The sequence below is a fragment of the Oryzias latipes genome, chromosome 15 (assembly GCF_053564925.1).
Source record: "Oryzias latipes strain Hd-rR chromosome 15, Olatipes_Hd-rR_3.1".
NCBI lineage: Eukaryota > Metazoa > Chordata > Actinopteri > Beloniformes > Adrianichthyidae > Oryzias > Oryzias latipes.
This window is the reverse complement of record NC_136251.1, coordinates 1,873,350-1,896,575: the sequence shown is the minus strand read 5'-3', so window position 1 is coordinate 1,896,575 and position 23,226 is coordinate 1,873,350. Positions and strand designations below refer to the sequence as shown.

Below are 23,226 nucleotides of genomic sequence, written 5' to 3'. Positions count from 1 at the left end.
AAGACAGTGGTGAGACCAGCTCTACTCTATGGGTTAGAGACGGTAGCAGTGAGACAGAGACAAGAGGCTGAGATGGAGGTAGCGGAGATGAAGATGTTGAGGTTCTCCTTAGGAGTGACCAGGTTAGACAGGATAAGGAACGAGTACATCAGAGGGACGGCTCATGTTGCCTGTGTTAGCGACAAAGTCAGAGAAGCAAGACTGAGATGGTTTGGACATGTTCAGAGGAGGGATAGTGGATATATTGGTAGAAGGATGTTGGAGATGGAGCTGCCTGGCAGGAGGGCAAGAGGACGGCCAAAGAGGAGATACATGGATGTCTTAACAGAGGACATGAAGTTGGCTAATGTTAGGGTAGAAGATGTCCATGATAGAGTGAGGTGGAAAACGATGATTCGCTGTGGCGACCTCTGATGGGAAAAGCCGAAAGAGAAAGAAGAATTGTCTAACAGCCACTTTTTATTTAGACTCCATTTGGGTGGATCTCTGACAAGGGCATCCTCTGTGTAAATAATGCCACATGGTCCATGATCTGACAGCAGTATACAGATGGACCACCAGCCGCAAGGTGAGGCCTCTGTCGTCATGCAGGTACCTGTCGGCCCTGCACCTGTGCCCGCGTCTCCTCCTCCACTGTTTACCCCGACAACGGCGATCATCGGGGATTCCATAATAAGGAAGGTCCGATTCTTTAACGCGGTCACTCACTGTTTTCCAGGAGCCACGGTTCTGGATATTCTGGAGACACTCCCAGACCTGCTGCGTTCTCTCCCTTCCAGTCAGGACGCTGATTTTACATGTGGGTTTTAATGAAACCTCCTATAGAACGTCTGAAACGACTAAAAAGGCGTTCATCAGACTTTTACATTTTTTAAACTCCTGACCTTTGACTGTTTTTATTTCGGGACCCTCCCCTCCCTCTCCCGCGTCCAAGGCCGCTTCAGCAGGCTGCTGAGTCTGAGCACCTGGCTCCAGTTTGCTTCCAGCCTGAACAAGTTCGTTTTCATTGACAATTTTAACCTGTTCTGGAACAGAACCTCATTTTATAAAAACGATAGGATTCACCCCAGTCCACTGGGCAGCAATGTTTTAGCTGTAAACATCAGACACTCTGTCCAGACATCAACGGCCCCCATCATTCCCACAACAGTCCAAACCTCCTCTTCATCTATCCAGACATCAGTCTGTGGAAGTGACTCACTGGATTTGGTATCTTCCCCCCTCATTCCCCAACAAACTGCTTCAACTATCAACAGTGGTTCCTTGCCACGACCTGCTGCCCCCCCAGTCTATCCCAATAAGACCATTATTACAGACAGGTCTTCCATGAGGGGAAGTGCTGGGAGAAAAGCAAACATTAACTGGCTTCATCCACTAAAGCAGGGGTCGGGAACCTTTTTGGCCAAGAGAGCCATAAACGCCACATATTTTTAAATGTAATTTCGAAAGAGCCATACAATAATGTAGCGTCCCTTTCCCACACTGAGGCACGGAGACTTAACCTCTTTTAAGGTTCTTTATTCTGGTTACTGTAGACCACAACAAACGCCGTAAAATTAATTCAGCAACTCCTGAATCTCTCCTGTCGACACGAGACGAGAGAGAGCGCTTCTACCAACTTTATATTCACCTGCTCCCGCGTCAGCCCTCCCATTTCCCTTATTCGGCTCATAGCTGAACCCCATTGGTCCAAACTACCTAACAACAGGCTGAGCGACAGAACTGAGAGCCAATCAGATCTGTGCTTGATGCGGTCAATGAACTCCAGAACTTTTAACGCGGCCCAACAGCCATCCAACTCAGTCCGCGACAATATGTTTAAAACTAAATATACAAGTGAATGTGTGCATTTGATGTAATTTCAACATTTTTAAAGTCCAATAAGTCTGTGGATTCTTTTTAATAACATTGTTATGCTGTTGCTAATAAATGATGAGTATTTCTCGTGGTAGTTCTGCTGATGGTCTAGTCTGGTTGATACGTTGTGAGTTTCTGCTTCGTTCAGGCGTTGAGACTTTAAACGTGATCTTAGGTCTGAATGTTCTGTAGATGTGACAAAGACTGATCACATGCAGACGGGGAGCCAAACACACACTCACACGCTGCAGTGAGTGACGGGCAGCGGGTTTTACGTTTTTACAATCCCTGCGCGATTCACCTGCTGCCTGTCCCCACAACCCCCCCACCCCCTGCTTTCTTCCTCACACATCCCGTCCCCGCATCTGCGCGCTCTTTCTCAGAGACGGGAGCGCGCACTTTTAGGCACGGCAATTCACAGGTTTCCAGTTGGTACAAACTCTGTGAAATTATAGATAATAGTAAACTGATAGTGCTGGCGCAGATTTTTCTCTCCAAGCACCGCTACTACTGCGCGCCTCTGGCATCGCATCGCGCCCGAGAAGGACTGGACTAATGAAAAAAAAAAGTATAATTAAAGATTTGTCTGCGAGCCACATGTGACCATCAAAAGAGCCATATATGGCTCGCGAGCCATAGGTTCCCGACCCCTGCACTAAAGGAAGCACCAAAACCTGAGGAAGCAGCTTCCACGACCACTCCACCCCCTCTTTTAACTTGGCACTTTTTAACGTTCGATCTTTGTCTAACAAAAAATGTATCATAAATGATTTTATCCATGATTATAATATTGATGGACTCTTTCTAACTCAAACATGACAGAGCACGGATGCATCTACTGTTGTCATAGAGGCCTCTTCACCCAATTTTAGCTTTGTTTTTTCAACCAGGGAGGGCAAAAAGGGTGGTGGTACTGCATCTATAATGTCCAACTCCTTTGCAGTAAAGCAGATTTCATTAGATGAGTACCCCAGCCTTGAACATCATGCCTTTGTTTTTAACAGCCCTCCAATTTTATGCATCACAGTTTCCAGACCACCCAAACCAAACTCTGTTTTATTGAGGAGTTTTCTGAGTTTTTAGCATCTGTCCACACTTCCTTTAACATGATTTTAATAACTGCTGATTTTAACCTGCATATAGACAGGAAGTCGGACTATTGCACCACTCAGTTCTTGGACTTGCTCTCCTCTCTTGATTATAAACAACACGTCATGCAGCCGACTCACCACAGGGGGCACACTCTTAACCTCGTCATCAGTCATGGTTTACCTACCAGTGTGTCCGCTGTTGTGGACCTGGCTGTATCTGACCATTACTGTGTACTTCTTAACATCACTGGTTTTATAAAGCGAGAGACCTCTGTGAGAACGGTGAAGAAACGCTACTTGACTCCTGAAGTGGTTGAAAAGTTTATTACATCTGTTCACTCCTACTCTCCACCTGTCTTGCCGGCCCCCTGTGATCTACTTGTTGACAGTTTTAACAGTAAATTAAAATCCAGTCTCGAATCAGTTGCTCCACTAAAATCTAAAAAGAAAAGAATCAAAGCCACACCCCCTTGGAGAACTGAGGAAATTAAACAATTGAATAGACGTTGTAGATTACGTTGTAATCTAGCCACAGGGGTTGCAAGCCAGTAACTTCTGTGCCGGTCCCAAGCCCGGATAAATAGAGAGGGTTGCGTCAGGAAGGGCATCCGGCGTAAAAATTGCCAAAATAACCATGCGAATCATCCACAACACTTTAGACATACCGGATCGGTCGAGGCCCGGGTTAACAATGACCGCCACCGATGCTGTTAACCTACAGGGTGTCGGTGGAAATTTGACTACTGTTGGTCGAAGAAAGAGGGGAGGCAGAAGGGTCCGTTGCCAGAGAGAGAAGGGAAAAGGCAGGAACATAGGTTTGAGAATAGGGACTCTTAACGTTGGCACAATGACAGGGAAAGGCAGAGAGCTGGCAGACATGATGGAGAGAAGGAAGGTAGATGTACTGTGTGTGCAGGAGACAAGGTGGAAGGGCAGCAAGGCACGTAGTATTGGAGGAGGATACAAAGTGTTCTATCATGGTGTTGACAGGAAGAGAAACGGGGTAGGAGTGATTCTGAAGGGGGAGTTTGTAAACAGTGTTCTAGAGGTGAAAAGAGTCTCAGACAGGATGATGAGCCTAAAGTTAGAAATTGAAGGGGTGATGGTGAATGTAGTCAGTGGGTATGCGCCACAGGTTGGCTGTGAGTTAGAAGTGAAGGAGAGATTCTGGAGTGAGTTGGATGAGGTCATAGAGAGTTTTCCCAGAGGAGAGAGAGTTGTTATTGGAGCAGACTTTAATGGGCATGTTGGTGAGGGCAACAGAGGTGATGAGGAGGTGATGGGCAGGTTTGGTGTGAAGGAAAGGAATCTGGAGGGACAGATGGTGGTGGACTTTGCGAAGAGGATGGAAATGGCTGTAGTCAACACTTACTTCCAGAAGAGAGAGGAACATAGAGTGACATACAGAAGTGGAGGTAGGAGTACTCAGGTGGACTACATCCTATGTAGACGAGGTCATTTGAGAGAGGTTAATGACTGCAAAGTGGTGGTAGGAGAGAGTGTAGCCAGACAGCACCGCATGGTGGTGTGTAAGATGACTCTGGAGGTCAGGAAGAAGAAGATAGGGAAAACAGAAAAGAAGACCAAGTGGTGGAAGCTACAGAATGAAGAAACTTGTGAGGAATTTAGGCAGAAGTTGAGGCAGGTCCTGGGTGGTCAGGATGAACTTCCAGATGACTGGGAAACTACAGCAGAGATTATCAGGGAAACAGGTAGGAAGGTGCTAGGTGTGTCATCTGGAAAGAGGAAAGACGGTAAAGAGACTTGGTGGTGGAATGAGGAAGTACAGGAATGCGTCCAGAGGAAGAGGTTGGCTAAAAGGAAGTGGGATGTAGAAAGGACTGAGGAAGGTAGACAGGAGTACAAGGAAGCGCAGCGTAGAGTGAAGAGAGAGGTGGCAAAGGCCAAACAGAAAGCTTACGATGAGCTTTATGACAGGTTAGACACAAAGGAAGGAGAGAAGGACTTGTACAGGCTAGCCAGACAGAGAGACAGAGATGGGAAGGACGTGCAACAGATAAGGGTGATTAAGGACAGAGATGGAAAGGTGCTAACAACCCAAGAGAGTGTACAGAAAAGATGGAAGGAGTATTTTGAGGAGCTGATGAACGAGGAAAATGACAGGAAAAGAAGGGAGGAAGATGTGGTTGTTGTGGAGCAGGAAGTAGCAGAGATCGGAAAGGATGAGGTTAGGAAGGCTCTGAAAAGGATGAAGAGCGGAAAGGCCGTTGGTCCTGATGACCTACCTGTGGAGGTATGGAAGTGCTTAGGAGAGACAGCAGTGGAATTCCTAACGAGGTTGTTCAATAGGATTTTAGAGAGTGAGAAGATGCCTGAGGAATGGAGGAGAAGCGTTCTGGTCCCGATCTTTAAGAACAAGGGTGACATGCAGAACTGCAGCAACTATAGAGGAATGAAGTTGATGAGCCACACAATGAAGCTGTGGGAAAGAGTAGTGGAAGCCAGGCTTAGGAAGAAGGTGGAGATTTGTGAGCAGCAGTATGGTTTCATGCCCCGTAAGAGCACCACTGATGCCATTTTTGCTTTGAGAATGTTGATGGAAAAGTACAGAGAAGGTCAGAAGGAGCTGCATTGTGTGTTCGTAGATTTAGAGAAGGCGTATGACAGGGTGCCGAGGGAGGAGCTGTGGTACTGTATGAGGTCGTCTGGAGTGGCAGAGAAGTATGTCAGAGTAGTTCAGGACATGTATGAGAGAAGTATGACGGTGGTGAGATGTGCTGTAGGTCAGACAGAGGAGTTCAAGGTGGAGGTGGGACTACACCAAGGATCAGCTTTGAGTCCTTTTTTGTTTGCTATGCTGATGGACAGGCTGACAGACGAGGTAAGACAGGAATCTCCCTGGACAATGATGTTTGCGGATGACATTGTAATTTGCAGTGAGAGTAGAGAGCGGGTGGAGGAACAGCTAGAGAGGTGGAGGTTTGCTCTGGAAAGAAGAGGCATGAAGGTCAGTCGTAGTAAGACAGAATACATGTGTCTGAACGAGAGGGATCAAGGTAGAAGCGTTAGGTTACAGGGGGCTGAGGTGAAGAAGGTGCAGGAGTTTAAGTACTTGGGGTCAACAGTTCAGTGTGATGGGGATTGTGGAAAAGAGGTGAAGAGGCGAGTGCAGGCAGGTTGGAGCGGTTGGAGGAAAGTGTCAGGAGTGTTGTGTGACAGAAGAGTGCCAACAAGACTCAAAGGAAAGGTGTACAAGACAGTGGTGAGACCAGCTCTGCTCTATGGGTTAGAGACGGTAGCAGTGAGACAGAGACAAGAGGCTGAGATGGAGGTAGCGGAGATGAAGATGTTGAGGTTCTCCTTAGGAGTGACCAGGTTAGACAGGATAAGGAACGAGTACATCAGAGGGACGGCTCACGTTGCCTGTGTTAGCGACAAAGTCAGAGAAGCCAGACTGAGATGGTTTGGACATGTTCAGAGGAGGGATAGTGGATATATTGGTAGAAGGATGTTGGAGATGGAGCTGCCTGGCCGGAGGGCAAGAGGACGGCCAAAGAGGAGATATATGGATGTCTTAACAGAGGACATGAAGTTGGCTAACGTTAGGGTAGAAGATGTTCATGATAGAGTGAGGTGGAAAAGGATGATTCGCTGTGGCGACCTCTGATGGGAAATGCCGAAAGAGAAAGAAGAATAGACGTTGTAGATCTGCCAAAAGACTTTGGAGAAAACACAAACTTGAAATAAACTATCAACTATACCATATATATAATATAATCAAACAGTAAAACAGACCAGAAATTCATACTTTGCAAACATCATTTCTGTAAATAAAAATAACCCCAGAATCCTCTTCACCACAATTGAATCTTTAATCAACTCAAATGTGAACAAAAACACAATGTCAGCCTCCGCCTCATTGTGTGAGGACTTGCAGACCACTTCAGGAGCAAGATTGATTCTGTCAGATCTAACATCATAAATGAACAGAAAAGCCTTTTCATTGGTAATGATGGCTTGATTTTACCTGAGGAAGCACTGGACAGTTTTGACCTGGTTGAAGCTGCAACACTTGGTCGAGTTTTCTCACTACATCACTTTTTAAATCCTTTTACGGGTCTTTTGAGAGTGAGATTTTAAATATCATGAACTTCTCTCTACAGACAGGTATTTTTCCTGCTGCCTTTAAAACGGCAGTGGTGAAACCGTTACTCAAGAAAACTAATTTAGACCCTTCAGTTTTTTAATAATTAAATGGCTGAACAGTACATGATTTCAAATTTGAGTCTCAAAACACCAGAAAAGTCTGCAGATTTGTTGCTCCTCACTTTTGAGCAAAAACGTCTCTAAGGGGTTCCAGAAAGTTGCTAAATATAGCAAAAAAAACTTCCAAGTTGGCCACACTGCAAGACAGGCCTGTGTCCAACTTGCCATTTTTAAGCAAGGTTTTAGAAAAATTTGTTTTTATTCAGCTGAATGAGTTTCTCTTGCAAAACAACATTTTTGAGATAAACCAGTCTGGCTTTAGAACGAGCCACAGTACTGAGACAGCCTTGTTAAAAATCGTTAATGATGTCAGGTGTGCCTTGGACTCAGGTCAGATCTCAGTACTAGTCTTGTTAGATCTAAGTGCAGCTTTGATACTGTTGATCACCTGATCCTTGTAAACAGACTTAAAAGTTTTGGCCTTTCTGTTCTCAAGTGTTTCGAATCTTATCTAATGGAAAGAAACTTTATGGTAAGCATGGACACACACTTTTCTGGGGTCCATGAAATTAATTGTGGTGTGCCTCAAGGTTCCATCCTTGGCCCCTTGCTTTTTAACATTTACATGCTTCCTCTGGGGAATGTCATCAGAAGCCACAACATCAGTTTTTATAGCTATGCCGATGATACCCAGCTGTACATAGCTATGTCTCCTGATGACACACGACCAATAGAAGCACTTTTTAACTGTATTTTAGATGTGAAATTATGGATGGCAAATAATTTCCTGCAGCTCAACCAGGACAAAACTGAAATTTTAGTTATCAGTCCTGAAGCTAAGAGAGAGCAACAGTTTCTGAAGTTAAAAGAACTTTCATTAACCCATTCAGAAACCTGGGCATTATCTCAGACTCTAAGCTTACTTTTATCCCACATATAAAACAGGTGGTTAAAACTGGTTTTTATCATCTTAGAAATCTGGCTAGGGTCCGCCCATACTCACTTTTGCTAATATGGAGATGCTAATGCATGCTTTTATCATGAGTAAAATTGATTACTGTAACGCCCTGCTCGCTGGTCTTCCAAAAACCCACATTAGGAACCTTCAGCTTCTCCAAAATTCTGCTGCACGAGTTCTTACCAAGACAAGGAGGCGAGCTTATATCACTCCAATTTTAACATCCCTGCATTGGCTCCCCATATGCTTCAGGATTGATTTTAAGATACTTTTAACAGTTTTTAAATGTCTTAGCGGTCTTGCGCCTTCTTATTTATCAGATCTTTTAGAAAGGTATGAACCCTCGCGGACCCTGAAATCCTCTGGCACTGGTCTGTTAACCATTCTGACTGTATGAACCAAAACCTACGGAGAAGCTGGAGCTCTGGATGGGGACCTGCATCACTGCTTAGCTGTGGTGGAGCGGTCCCCGCCTGTGATGCTGCATTTGGCTGGTTATGCAGCTGTTCACAGAGAGGGAGGTTCCAATTATCAGCGTTTTCGTGCTTTCTTATTTCTCAATTCTCATTGGCTTTCCCCATCAATTAAAGGGTGGGAGATGTGTAAAAAGTGGGGGGTTGTGTAGGTACGGGAAGGGGGCCCTATTTTTATTTTTATTTATTTTTTGTGCTCGTTTATTTTAATCTTCATGCTTGTTTTGATATCATTTATTTTGTTTTGTTTAAATGTAAAGCACTTTGTGCTGTTCTTTCATATGAAAAGGAATTTATGAATAAAGTTTCATTGATTGATTGATACTATCATAAAAGCAATACTCAATTTAAAAAAATAATCAATGCGAGAGAACGCTCGGTGTGTTCCAGAATAGCAGAATATAGTAGGTAATGTCAATGGCTTTTAAATTTCTCCAGATGTCTATTTTTATTGACTATTTTTTAACAATGTAATCCTGCGCTGCAGTGTACTTTCCGACTTAGTCCATGCTCCCTGCTGCCGAAGTCCCATCGCCCTGCTCACTCGCTCTTCATCCACACCTGCTCGGACCTCTTCCTGGAATAGCCGGTGTCTTTCCTTGCCATGGGCCTGGCTGACAAGAGTCTTTGGGAAGTAGCCCAAGCCCGCTCTGCCTGTGGCCACAGTGCCCACCAATGCCCTTTTGTCTCAGGCGTGACTCTGCCTCCTTCACTGCTTTTCCAGCCTTCCATTTCCTTCCTGTCCTCACTTCAGTACCGACTGCTGACACTTTGCAATCCCTGGAGTCCCTATTAGGGTTGTGCCGATGGACGATACCATCATCCATCTTGATGGGTGACTGACATCCCGATGGAGAGACACCATCATGATGCCACGCCCCCGCCACGCTGCGAGTAGAAACCTTAAGCCGCGGTTACATGTGCAAAATATCTTGATCTGATCAATGGTCGTATTAGAATCCAACTGTGTACATGGTCCCAGAAAAATGTTTTCAGAATATAACAAACGTTCACATGGGTCACACTTTCGGTCGGACTAAATCATTCGCACATGCGCAGTAGGGTTTGAAAAACCAGAATGACTGAGGATATGACTTCCGCCGAGCGGCTATATACATTGATATTGTCAGCTCCGTAATATACGAGACGATCTTCTAAACGTGCTTTTAATAATGTTACGATTATTATGAAGCACCTGTTCGCCTGTTTTAATTTTAATCCGTGTGGTCAGCGCTTTTTCTGTTGAAGAGCGGAGCCGGAAAGAAGCCACAATTAGAAGTATGCTAACACGGGCTAACAACATTAGCTTTGGCTGGTGCTGCAATCTGCATCTTGGCTGCACATAAACATGTGGGAATAACATCAGCCTTTATTTAGTCGGGACACGACTGGATACACAAATCCACGTGATTGTTTGAACGTTTTCTAAGGACTGAGCGACATTTCTGCTTTGAAGCTCAAACCGCTGTGTGTGCTGACGATCCGAGCTGTGTTCAGACACACACTTTTGGACCCGGTTCTGAGTTTGGTAGCTCGTTCCCCTAGAGCTGCGGGACGGATCGCAGTCCTAAATCTCCCACACATACCGCTCATGTAACAAAGCACCCCCTCCCCCCTCCCCCTCAAACACAAAGCTGTAAATTCGCGCTCCCCCGGTCCACTTGACTAATTAAGTGCGGGAGCGGACCACTTCTTTTCTATTTTGTTTGTTACTTCTTTTTGTTAAAGTCACTTCCCTCAGTTTATACTGGATCATCACGGAGGAGTCATTATTTGGGAAATAAAATAAATAAAGTAATAAAGTAAAATAACGAATAGCAATTATATAAGACAGAAAAATTAAAAATAGCCCCCCCACGACGATATCATCGTCCATCCCGATGGTTGACAGCAGACATCGTCAACGGCCAATTTAAGGGACATGGCCCAACCCTAGTCCCTATACTGTAGGGCTTTCTATGGTGCGTACCACCATAAATTCTTCCGTGAGGCAACTGAAGAGCAACCGCAGGATATTACTCGTCCCATACAACGCAGCGCTGGTAAGACTACATGGAAGGCCTGGCCACCTCAGAAGAAAGTCGCTGATCTTCCTTTCTAGGGACTTTACTGTGGTCACTGGGACTGCATAGACCAGCAAGGGCCACAATACTCAGGGCTTGATGGAATGCTGGTAGATCAAAGCTTTAAATCTACTAGGCAGACCAGACTTGTCAACCTTAGTGAGGCAAACTCCAAGTTCTTTGTTGGACTTCTGGATGGTAGCAGAGTCTTTCAGGATGGAGAAAATAAACTTCCCCAAACTCTTAACGGGTTGCTCTGTGACGGTTGGCATGACAGTCTCTGAGATGGAAAAACGGAACTTGTCAACCACTTTCCCCCTATTCAGCACCATGGATCTTGACTTTGAAGGCTGTCGTACACCTGACTTGGTTAGGGCCCCTCTGCATTCCACCTCAGCTGCCTTAACCACCATGTTCATGGCAAGAGTAAAAAGGATAACAGAGATGGTACAGCCTGTAATTATTCCTTTCCCAATGCGATGCCAGTCTGATGTTCCTGACCCAGAAGTGACCCGCATCTTTTTAATTTTCATTTCCGGTGCTCCCTCAGTTGGGTCCTCTCCCTCTGGCTCAGCTGCTGTTCAGCCACTGCAGCTCTAGATGGGAACCTGCATCACCACCTTGCTGTAATGGGGCTGGTCCCCGCCTGTGATGCAGCATTTGGCTGGTTATGCAGCATCTTAAAGAGGGAGGTTCCAACTATTATTAGCGTTTCCAATAACAGACATTATGTTTTCGTGCTCAGCCTATTTCCTATTTATCATTGTCCTTCCCCATCAGTTAGGGGTAGTATGTGTGAAAGGGGTGGGGGGTTGTGTTTAGGTATGGGAAGGGGCTCTTTTAATTTTTGTGCTTGCTTTTATATTATTTATTAGGTTTTATTTTAATGTAAAGCACTTTGTGTTCTGCTTTCATAGGAAAAGTGCTATATAAATAAAGTTTAATTTGATTTGATATGCTTTGTCCCCTTGTGTTTGACCATAAACTGAACTCCATTGTATTCACATATTCTTTTTTTGTATTTATACATTCAAGGTTGTAATCGTCTAAATTGCACTTGTTAACTTTTTCCACAGTAAAGTTTCTGAGATGGGAATAATGCTGAAGGGCTGTGAACCGAGGAAAACATAGGGGGGGGGGGGGTGAAGGAGTAGTTTGTTTCTCAAACCTGTAACTGTTGCTGCAACTGTGTGATTTCAGCAATGCGTGTTTCTCTGGTCTGGTTGGTCTGCTCCACTTCTTTCCTCTGATTAGACAGACGAAAACGGACGTCTCTCAATTTTCCCTCCAGCTGGTTCTTCTTATCATTCTGAAGAGCGAGGTGACAAAACCAGATTATGTTCAATAAATGTCACAAAAACAGCAGGCCGCATAAAATACAGGGCTGTATCAGGAAGGGCATCCGGTGTGCAAATCAGTGAGAGCTGATTGGCTGCTGAGACCCCTGAAGGGATTAGCCAAAAGGTAAGCAACATTTACTTCCTTCATGTGAGACATCAGTCTGACCTGAAATCAGACCAATCTTCCAACTCAGATGTTTATCTGTGTTTTTTTGTTTTTTGAGTATCAGTATAAAAAGTTTTTGTGTTAATCAGATGTTTGAAAGCTCAAGAGATGGAAATTCTTGGTCTCCATGTTAAAGATTCAGGCTGTCTGCTTTGACAATCAAGTCTGAGGTTTTGGAGAGCTTTAGGAGCAGCTTTCCAGTAACTGGAAACAGGAGATTGAATTTTTCTGGCGCAGGAGGTTTTTGTGACAGCACCTACCAGAGCCTCCAGCTCAAACTCCAGGGTCTTCTTGCGGGCCTTGAGCAGCACGATGCTCTCCTGCTCCCGGTTTCTTTGAGTCAGGAGCTCCTGCCGGCGCTGGCGCTCCCACTCCAGCTGCCGCTGGCGCTCCAGCTCACGTTTGGCAGCCTGGAGCACACGAAAAAAAGTTTCACTTTAAAACCTGCAACAGGAGTCTGTTTTCTGACATACAAAACTGCCCAGCGTGGTACCTCTCTCCTCTCCAGCTCCCTACGTCTCTCCTCTTCTCTCTGCCTCTCCAGCTCCCTCTGTTTCTCCAACTGTTTTTCCAGCTCTTGCAGTCGCTTTCTTTCTTGCTCCAGACGCTCGCGCTCCTAAAAGACAAACTCAGAAGATTCATTTGTCATCTTTCCCCTGCACCGGTCTTGACTTGTGACTCGAAGACAAAGACTTGAGACTTAAACTGATCACATGAGCTAGGGATATTGTGAAGGACTTGTTGGATGTCGAATACAGTGTTTGTCTCACTTAACAGATTTTTGGGAAAGGGAGACAAATGTATTGGGGTGATAGACACACCTCATTTTCTGTTTTCCATATAATGGTCAGAACCAAAACATTCCTAAAAGAAAAACCTTTTCAATGGGCATAAATGTCAACATTCTGTGTGGGTAAAATGCTGGTTCAACCATTAGGTCATTCCAAGTTCATCATTCAAACAACCATGAACACACAACGTCACTCAACAGACAAACAGCAGCACCTGGCCATGGCGTGCCTTTGGGTTGGTAGTAGGCAGTCAGATGTTACTTCTCAAAGTTTCATCAGCATACTTTCATCACTGCACAGAATTACTGGTAGAGTTTGTGACAGACCCAGGAGTGGAGTAGACTTTACTTGCCATATGCAGCACAACTGCAGGAATACTAGGTTTTTCAAACCATTCACAACTGACTCCACTGCTTTGACTTGAATACCTGGACAATGGTCTACCGTCCAAATTGACACTTTTTGAGCAATGTGCAGAATGACAAAACAAATGTGTCTACCAGACCATGCTGTTTATCAAAATTACACACACAAAAAACGTAAACAAGTCCATGAAAAATACTTTGAATTCAAGATAATTGAGGCAACATTGCATAAGCAAGCAGCACTGGCTGTGACTCAGAACTGATTTGATCCTAGCACATGCAGATAGTTGAATTACCTTACACAGCAAATAAAATGATAAGTAAAAAAGAAATTGACTATTCTTATTTTGAAAATTACATGCTGACCTTTTTTCTTGGCCACACGGACCCAGAGGAAGTTTAGGATTACAGGTTACGGTTAAGGTGCGTTCACTCAGAACGTGATACGAGTGGCAGAGGTAGGCAGTTTTGATGTCAAGTCAATGGTACATGCGAGATCTTAGGTCCGGCGGCGCGGATTAAACGACGGGCATGATTTTGGTCTCATCTAACCACAAGACTTTCTCCCATGACTCCTCTGGATCATCAAGATGGTCATTGGCAAACTTCAGACGGGCCTTGACATGGGCTGACTTCAGCAGGGGAACCTTCCGTGCGATACATGATTTTAAACCATGACGTTTTAATATATTACTTATAGTAGCCTTGGAAACGGTGGTCCCAGCTCTCTTCAGGTCATTGACCAGCTCCTCCCGTGTAGTCCTGGGCTGATTCTTCACCTTCCTTAGCATCATCGATGCCCCACCAGGTGACATCTTGCGAGGGGCCCCAGTCCGAGGGACATTGACAGTCATCATTAGCCTCTTCCACTTTCTGACAATTGCCCCAACAGTTGTTTTTTTCTCACCAAGCTGCTTGGTAATTGCCCCGTAGCCACTTCCAGCTTTGTGTCTTTTGACAGCTCTTTGGTTTTGCTCATGTTTGTAGTTAGACTTCTGACTGATTGTGGGGGGGCACAGGTGCCTTTATGCAAGCTAACCACCTCAAACAGGTGCCACTAATTTAGAATCATGAGCAGAGTGGAGTTTAATATTTAAAAGCAGAACAGCAGGTCTTTGCTGGTCAGAAATCTATCTGATAATCAAGTGATCAAATACTTATTTGTCACAGTAATATACAAATAAATTGTTTTAAAAAAATTGTACAACGTGATTTCTGAATGTTTCTTCAGATTCTGTCTCTCACTGTGGAAATGCACCTATGATGAACATTTTAGACCCCTCCATGTTTTCTAAGTGGGAGAACTTGCTAAATCACAGGGTGATCAAATACTTATTGACCTCACTGTGTGTGTATATATATACATATATTAGGCCTGCAAAATATACCGCAAATTTATCGTTATCGCGAAATCAAGCTGTGCAATATGCATACCGCAAAAGACGTCAAAAATCGCAATAAATGTTTACCTTAAATGTGCTAAAACAAACTCATGGCAGGCAGCTTGAAATATTGAACAAATGAAATAAATCCCTTTATGCATTTAACCAATCAGAAGGACCCGTTTACGTTTTTGATCAATCAGATGAGCCCTTTATGTTTGATGTTTGCCTCCTACGTCTACAAGGGTCATTTGGAGTATAATTTTTAAACTGTTGCAGTGAAATGGAAATGATGTTTTTTTTTTTTTGCTATTTGTTTATATACCGCAACTTATATCGTTATCGCAAAATTAATTACCAATATCGCATATCGCGAGTTTTCCTCATATCGTGCAGCCCTATATATATATATATATATATATATATATATATATATATATATATATATATATATATATATATATATATATATATATATATATATATATATATATATATATATATATATATATATACGCACACGGGTAGATCTTGAAGACATTGTCGACTCAAAAGTAGCTCACATGCCAAGAAAGTGTGAGCACCCCTGCGTTAGCCTTTTAAATGTAGACAATAAAATACTGGCTAAAATATTAGCTAGACGTTTAGAAACCGTTCTCATAAACGGTTGTGTCTCCAGATCAAACTGGCTTTATTAAAGATAGACAATTGTTTTTTGACATCATAGGGTTGCCTAATATAATTTACACTCATAACCCTAAAAATAAAAGGCCTGGAGGTGATGTTTTCATTGGACGCAGAAAAAGCTTTTGACAGGGTTGAATGGGATTTTATCTTTTCAACCCGTCTAGGTTTGGCTTTGACCACCTAGACGGGTGGTATATACATCTATAATAAAGTTATTATAGATGTATCCAAAGCGTCGGTTCAAACAACATTTGTTCAAGCTCCTTCTCTCTCAAACGCTCAACAAGACAGGGCTGCCCCTTATCTCCTCTTATTTTCTTTGGTCATTGACTCCTTGTCATATCCTTGCATTCCGCTGACACCTATAAGGAGATTGTTAGAGGAAATGTAGAGCACAAAGTCTCTCTATATGCAGATGATCTGCTTTTGTACATTTCAATACCTTCAATTATGACTATCCTCTCTAAATTTGGTGACATAAGCGGCTGGGTAGCTCGGTTGGTAAGGTAAAGGGCTGCCACGCAGGGTTCGATTCCCGGAGGGGAATAAACAATAAACTGGGGGCAATAACCATATCAATAGCGAGCAATTAACATCACCCAGTGAGGGTCCTTGGGGAAGACCCTTAACGCTACTGCCGGTTCAGCTGCAGCTCAGGAGATGGGTCAAATGCGGCGAAGAATTTCCCATTGTGGGATAAATAAAGTATCAATTATTATTATTATTACATCAGGATACAAGATTAATATTTCAAAGAGCATATTGTTAACTTGAATACTGAGATCTCTTCCTTTTGATGTTTTGAATAATTTCAGATACCTTGGAATTAACATAAAAGATATCTCTGGACTTTTTAAACAAATTTTTTTAAATCTCTATCAACAAACAAACAATTTAAACGACTAAGCAATCTTCTCGTCTTACTAGCTGGTCATATAAATATAGTTATAATGCAGATATGGTTTAATCCAGTTCAAAATCCTTCACAGACTGCACCTGTCCAGGAATAACTGATCCAGAATGTTTCCAGGAGTGGCCCCCTTGTGTGGACCTGTTCCTGCCTCACTGTCCAATACATTTTGGGACTGCAAAAAAATCATTCCCTATTGGAAAAAAATGTTTGAAATGTTGTCTCAGAGTTTTATTTCTCTGATTTTTCCATTGGACCCTATAGCGGGATTATTTAGAGTGCCAAGTGCTGGAATATGTTTAAACAGTAAAAAAAAAAAAATGTTTTAAGTTATGTTACCCTATTGGCTAGAGTTCTAATCGTACTTGATTGGGAAAGCAAATTTCCCCTAACACATCTTCATTTGGTAAGAAACATAATTCAACATCTAAATTTAGAAAAGATTAATTTTTCATTGAGACAGCAAGAAAACTTTTTTAATGAAACATGGCAACCACTTATAGATAAATTCAACGCTACATAAAGAAGTCAACCACTATTTAAATATTTAATTGTAAAATCTGCAGGGTGTTTTTGTTTTGTTTTGTATTGTATTGTTTGCCCACATTTTTTTAAATGGCCATCATAATTTCTTCCAGGATATGAGCACAACTGTAGCACTTAGGGGTGTAACGATAATCGTAGTTGAACCGAACTGTTTCGGTACGGCAGTTTCGGTTCGGTTCACTTCTGTACTGTTTCGGTACTTTTTTCCTTTTTTTCCCGAATATCCATTGTAACGACCCAGCTGCTTTGTCACTCGTAGCGGGGAAACGAGAACCGAGCTGGTAATTAACTAACTGCGTTGACTGTTCTTACCCCATACTCAAACAGAGACAGTAGACAGAGCAATGGATTGCTCCTTTCCGGCATTAAACCCATTTATTATGAAGACACACGAACAGCGTAACAACATGAACCTGACTTCTCTTCATAGCTCTCATCCCCATCTCATCCCCCATCTCCTTACGCTCTCCTGTGTGGGAACACTTTGGCTTTGTTGTCAGCATCCATGAAGGGAAAAGACAATTGGATAAGTTGAATGCTGTGTGTCGACGTTGTTACACAAAGATAGGGTATGCCAATGGTAACACATCTAATCTGCTAACAAACTTAAAATGGCATCACCTGACTAACAATCGGGTCTAAAGTTTTCGGTTCCTGGCAACTAATAGTTTTTCTCATTTTATTAAGCAGATCACCTACATAGGTCAATTTTATTTATTGTTATGTAAAACCAATAAATGCATTTTGTAAGTAATTTTTTTCTGCCTTAGTTTTTTGTACCGAAAAAATACTGAAAATAGATAGATAGATAGATAAAAACTTTATTAATCTCCCAAGGGAGAAATTTAGGTGTCCGGCAGCAAAACACACACAATAAACAACAATAAAATAATTGTTCATAAAATAGCAGTTCATATCAGGCAGATTTGTTAAACAGCAGTACCGAACCGAAATGTACCGAACCCTATAAAATTCTGAATCGATTGTTGTCTCAGAACAACACCAAGAGACTGGTGAGGAGCAGGAGACATAGCTGTCAAGCTGTCATTAAAGCAAATGGTGGAAATGCCCATTACTGACATTATTAATTTCATTTAACTTTATTTTTTATTTTTGGGGAAAAAATGTCAAATTAATGAAAATGGTGATAATTTATAGTAATATCAAATGGAGCTTTTACGTATTTCATTAAAATTAAGACCAAATAGGAAAAGCACTCATGTCAATAACAATATGCTTAACTGATTGTGAGTAGCACTAACAGAATGGATAAAAAGAAACTGCAGTCTACCTTTCTCTCCTGCTCTTCTCTCTCCAGCGCTGCCAGTCTCTCATGTTCTTTCCTTTGCTGCTCCTGCAGAGCCTGACGTCTCTTTTCCAGCTCCAGGTTTCCTCGCTCAAAGTTCTCTCTCTTCTTATCTTCAAAGGTCACTACAGTGAGACAGTGGTTAAAGGATGATCAATACAAAGACCACTGCGTTATGCTGTTCTGTTCCAAGATGTTATTGCTAAAGAAAGTATAAACATTTACAGAAAAAATCACAAAGTAAACTTCTTCTCCAACCCTGCAATATCTCACAACGTTATGCATGTGAGAACATGAGTATCTGCAGTAGGACATTAAATTGAGCAACAATTAACGGCTGTTTTTGTCAGTGGTGAGAGTGTAGATGAACGCCCCCTTCGTCATCTGCTTGTTTTGCTTACACACACAGTGCTCTTAGGAAAGAGCAAAAGGAAGGAAAGGGCCAAGTTCTTGATCCACAAAGAGAAGGAAGAGGTGAGGCGCCGTGGCAGGGAGCTCAAATTAAAGCAACTTTCCTTCACCCTGTCATGCTGCCTCATCATCACACTTTATTGTTTCTGGAAAGAATCAGTGTGCCCCCCCCTTTTATTGAAGCACTATTCACGCTCCTGAACCGTTTAAAAGTACTGGAGGGAGCTCCGGGGGACCGACGTAAGGATGGATGATAAGTTCCCAAAAGAAATCTTGGAGCGTCGAAGGATCCTGTTCCCCATCAGAAGGACATTTCTGAGTAAAGGGGCCCACGCTCTCATCTCTGTGGACCGATTCTACGTGAACGGACAGCTCCACCGCGACCCAAACGTCACCCCCTGGCTCTACTAAATCAGATATTTATCCACACTCTCTGCACAGGTGTTAGTTTATGCTTATATGCGACACACTGGGCATAAAGGTTTTCCACTTTAGGTAATATCACCACCATTCTCTTCAGCAGTTGCAAACCTGTTTCTAATAGGTTTAATCTGTTTCTACCCTCCCTGTTTTCTTAATTATCTCCCCCTCTGCACTCCTTTCCTTTTTTTCACACAATTTTCCCTTCCCCTCACCTAAGCTGCCACATAACTCAGCCACAATACAATAGTACTGATCTGCACAACACAGTTAGACAATCAACATGTCCAGCATTACATCACATACACTGTACATTACACATAAAGCCTCATAGCAACATTAAGCGCACCATTATGTGGACATATATACTCATTTTTGCCTCAATCAACAATATACAGTTTCTAACATTCACCTTAACAGCAGCATGTCCATGTTAGTTACATGGAATGTACATGGAGCTGGAGAGTGAAGAGACTGAAAATATTGACCAAATTAAAGGATCTCAAAACTGACTTTGCGTTTCTTCAGGAAACTCATATGTCTAGTTCAGCAGTGAATATTCTCGCCACAGCAGATTTTCTGAACGTATATTCAGCTTGTTATAATTCTAGACTGACAGGAGTAGCAATTATGATAAATAGGGAAATTAAATTCACCGAAGCCAACAAAGTCATAGATCCAGAAGGAAGATTTATAATAGTCACTCTTTCCACTCAAAATATGCAGCTGTGTTTAGCTAATGTGTACGCCCCCAATGTAGATGACCCTAAATTCTTTCATTCCTTCTTCTCTGCGCTATCTGAACATACAGACAAATCGCTAATTATTGCGGGTGACCTCAACATGTGTTTAGATCCAGAGATGGATAGGCTAAATAACACAGGAAATCTTAGAATCTGGCAATCCACAAACACTGTTAAACAGTACATGGAGGATTTTGGTCTTTGTGATGTTTGGCGTTTATTCTATCCCACGAAAAGAGCTTATAGCTTTTTTCCCACAGTTCATCAATCATTCTCCAGGCTAGATTATTTCTTGGTCAACAGCTCTTTGTTGAGTTTAGCTACGGAAGCACAGATCCACCCCATTACTATCAGTGACCACGCACCGGTTTCCCTGACTCTAAAAAACAAAACATCACCACCTTCATTAAGGAGCTGGAGGTTCAATACATCGTTGCTCAGAGACTCTAACTTTATAGACTTTTTTGCTAAAGAATGGTCCTCATATTTACAAAATAATGACCACTCAGGTTTTTTTATGCCTTTTATGAGAAGCCGGGAAAGCAGTCATGAGAGGAAAAATAATCGCCTTCTCATCCCACAAAAAAAGAAAAGATAACTCTAAACTAGTGGATTTAGAGCAAAAAATCAGACTGTTAGAGGAAACCTACAGCAACTCTCCGGAGGAACAAACGCTACAACAAATAAGGAAAGTAAGAATTGAATTAAATAAAATAACTAATCAAAGAACACAGGTTTTATTACAGAGATTAAACTTGGAGAGGTTTGATCACAGTAATGAATCTGGGACATTTTTGGCAAATCAAATCAAAATAAACAAAGAAAAGACAACTATTTCATCAGTCATAGACCTAACAGGAAACGCAAAACATGATCCAGCCGCAATAAACTCTGTTTATAAAACTTTTACCAATACCTTTACTCATCCCAAATTGATCCTTCTGACAATGACATTAATAGTTTTCTCAATAGCATAGATTTGCCTAGAATGGAGGAACAAATTACAGCCCTGGAGTCCCCTCGTACTGAAGAAGAACTACATAAAGCATTAACCAACATGCCTCGTAAAAAAGCTTCAGGACCAAACGGCTTCCCAGAAGATATAAAGAGTTTTGGCAAATTTTAGCTCCCATTTTTCTCAGAATGACAATAGAAATTAATGAAAACATTAATCTACCTCCAAATATGAACTCTGCCAACATTATTTTACTTCTGAAACCTGGGAAAGATCCCACATCACCATCCAGCTATCGACCCATATCACTGATTAATGCAAATCTTAAAATAATCTGCAAAGCTTTGGCAGGAAGGCTGGAGAAGGTAGTTACAAAGAGGAACCAGACAAGGCTGTCTACCATCTCCGTCTTTATTTGCACTATTTATTGAACTTGTAGCTGCTGCAATTAGGCAAAGTCGAGACATTGAAGGCATTTAAACCAGAAATCTAGAACACAAAATAAGTCTTTATGCAGATGATGTTTTACTATTCTCTCCAAATTCACAATCTTCCATCTGCCAAATCATCTCCCTAATTAATACATTTTCCTCAGTTTCAGAATACTCCATAAACTGGTCTAAAAGCACAATACTACCGATTAATTGCTATTATATAAATTAAACTACAAACAGGCAACATAAAGTACTTAGGTATAAATATTTCCCTCTAGGCTTTCTGATCTATTCAAGATAAACCACACCCAACTCCTTAAAGAGCAATTGTCAGAGCAATTGAGGCTGATCTGACTAGATGGAAAGCTCTACCCATTTCTTTAATTGGGAGAGTTGCAATCATAAAAATGACGATTCTTCCCAAAATTAACTACCTGTTTTCAATGATTCCTTCCAAACCTCCAACTACTTGGTTCAAATCATTAGATTCATTCATTTCCCAATTCCTTTGGGAAGGTAAACCACCAAGGATCAGTCTGAAAACTATTCAAAAACCTAAAGACAGAGGAGTACTAGCCCTTGCAAACTTCCAGGACCCCCTCTTCCCTGGGGTGCCCCCCTCCTGGGTGAGGACGGCTGGCCCCTGCCTTGCTCCTTCCTGGACCAACCGTGGGCCGGGTGGGTGGCTGCTCCCGGGTCTCGCTTGGGGGGTCCTGGCTCGTACCTGGGGTTGGGGCAGGGGGATGCCCAGAACTCCTGGGTGATGATGAGGTGCTCGTCTGGGGCTGTGGGCACCCTTCTCGGGTGGGGCCCTGCGTTGGGCCCTCCCGGCGTGGCGGGGGGGCTGCTCTCCTGGTTGGGCTGGGGCGGCACTCTCTTTCCCCCCATGCCTCCCTGCTCTCTGGCTTTGGGGGCCCCCTTGGCGGTCCTGCTGGCCCTGGCCTGGGTGGCGGATGTGATTGCCCGGGGGACGGTTGTTCTCTATCTGCTACCGTGCGGGCATTGGGGGGTTCACTTCCACTTCTATAATCACCCTCTTTTCCCCCCTCTCTAACATCCCTCTCTCTTCTTTCCTTTTCCGTCCGGTCCAACACAAAAGATTTTCAAATAAGATTAAAATGAATCAAGTTTGGCCTTGATTACAAAAGGGGTTTATTCAGACATACCTCTGGTTTGTCAGAAGATTCATAACCCCTGTTGTTAAAGTAAAATGAATGAAAGAAAAATAATATATATACATATACATATATATACATATATATATATATATATACATATATATATATATATATATATATATATATATATATATACATACACACACACACACACATATGTGTGTGAGTGTGTGTCTATATATATATATATACACACAGGTCTGAGTCAAATTAAATAAATAAATGAAATGAAAGTCGGGTATCAGAATACCCGACTTTCTTTCTTTCCATTTTTCTTTTCTTTCTTTTTAAGTATCGCTTCGGTTGACTACTAGTTGGCCTACTACTTTTTTTCCATCCTTTTTCTTCACCCACTACATCCCTTTCAGGGTCTCGCTGCTCCTAGATCCTGTCCCGTGGAAGCGGGGTATATCTGGGAAGGTCCAGGGGCCTGAGCGAGTGTCTACGCCCTGGCTCTCCCATTCATTCAGCAGAGCTATGGTATTAAGATAATTTCCTTTCCAGGGGATTAATAACATTCTAAAAAGTTTTATTATGTTTTATCTTAGTAAATGAGGCTCAACGCACATGCTTATTCAGTTGAATCGATATTTCGGATCTCGATGTATATTCTTGCGACACATTTTGGGTCGTCGGGGCCTTCAAGTCCTTCTCTGAAGGATTAAAAAGTATCTGATTCATGTGGTAATTATATTTTGTCTGTGCATACTTATTAAATCATTCCAAATCAGAATCAGACTAACTTTATTGATCCCACACGTGAGAAATGTGTTCGTTACCGTAGCAAATGAAAGCATTGTAAACATAAGAGAAAGAGAAAAAAAAGAATAATAAAACAACAAAACAAAAAATTAACATTAATGTAAACAATAAGGTGGCATAATTTAAAAAGCTATTTACAGACAGTGCAGGTAAAAAGATGTGCAGCAAAATAAAATGCAAAAAAAAAGAAAGAAAAAATGTGCAAAGGTTATCTGTTGCAT

General features: G+C 42.4%; 1 protein-coding gene across 2 annotated transcripts in view; it reads right to left on the bottom strand.

Annotated features, from left to right (window-relative positions):
• Positions 1-23,226, bottom strand: part of itsn1 (intersectin 1 (SH3 domain protein)) — a 116,095-nt gene that overhangs the window by 53,507 nt on the left and 39,362 nt on the right. For both annotated transcript variants that reach the window (XM_023963057.2, XM_023963058.2), the window contains exons 12-15: positions 18,088-18,227; positions 12,609-12,731; positions 12,376-12,525; positions 11,778-11,918 (exon numbers count right to left, since the gene is read on the bottom strand). In XM_023963057.2, coding sequence (XP_023818825.1) covers positions 11,778-11,918; positions 12,376-12,525; positions 12,609-12,731; positions 18,088-18,227 — 554 coding nt within the window. The remainder of the gene's footprint in view (positions 1-11,777; positions 11,919-12,375; positions 12,526-12,608; positions 12,732-18,087; positions 18,228-23,226) is intronic.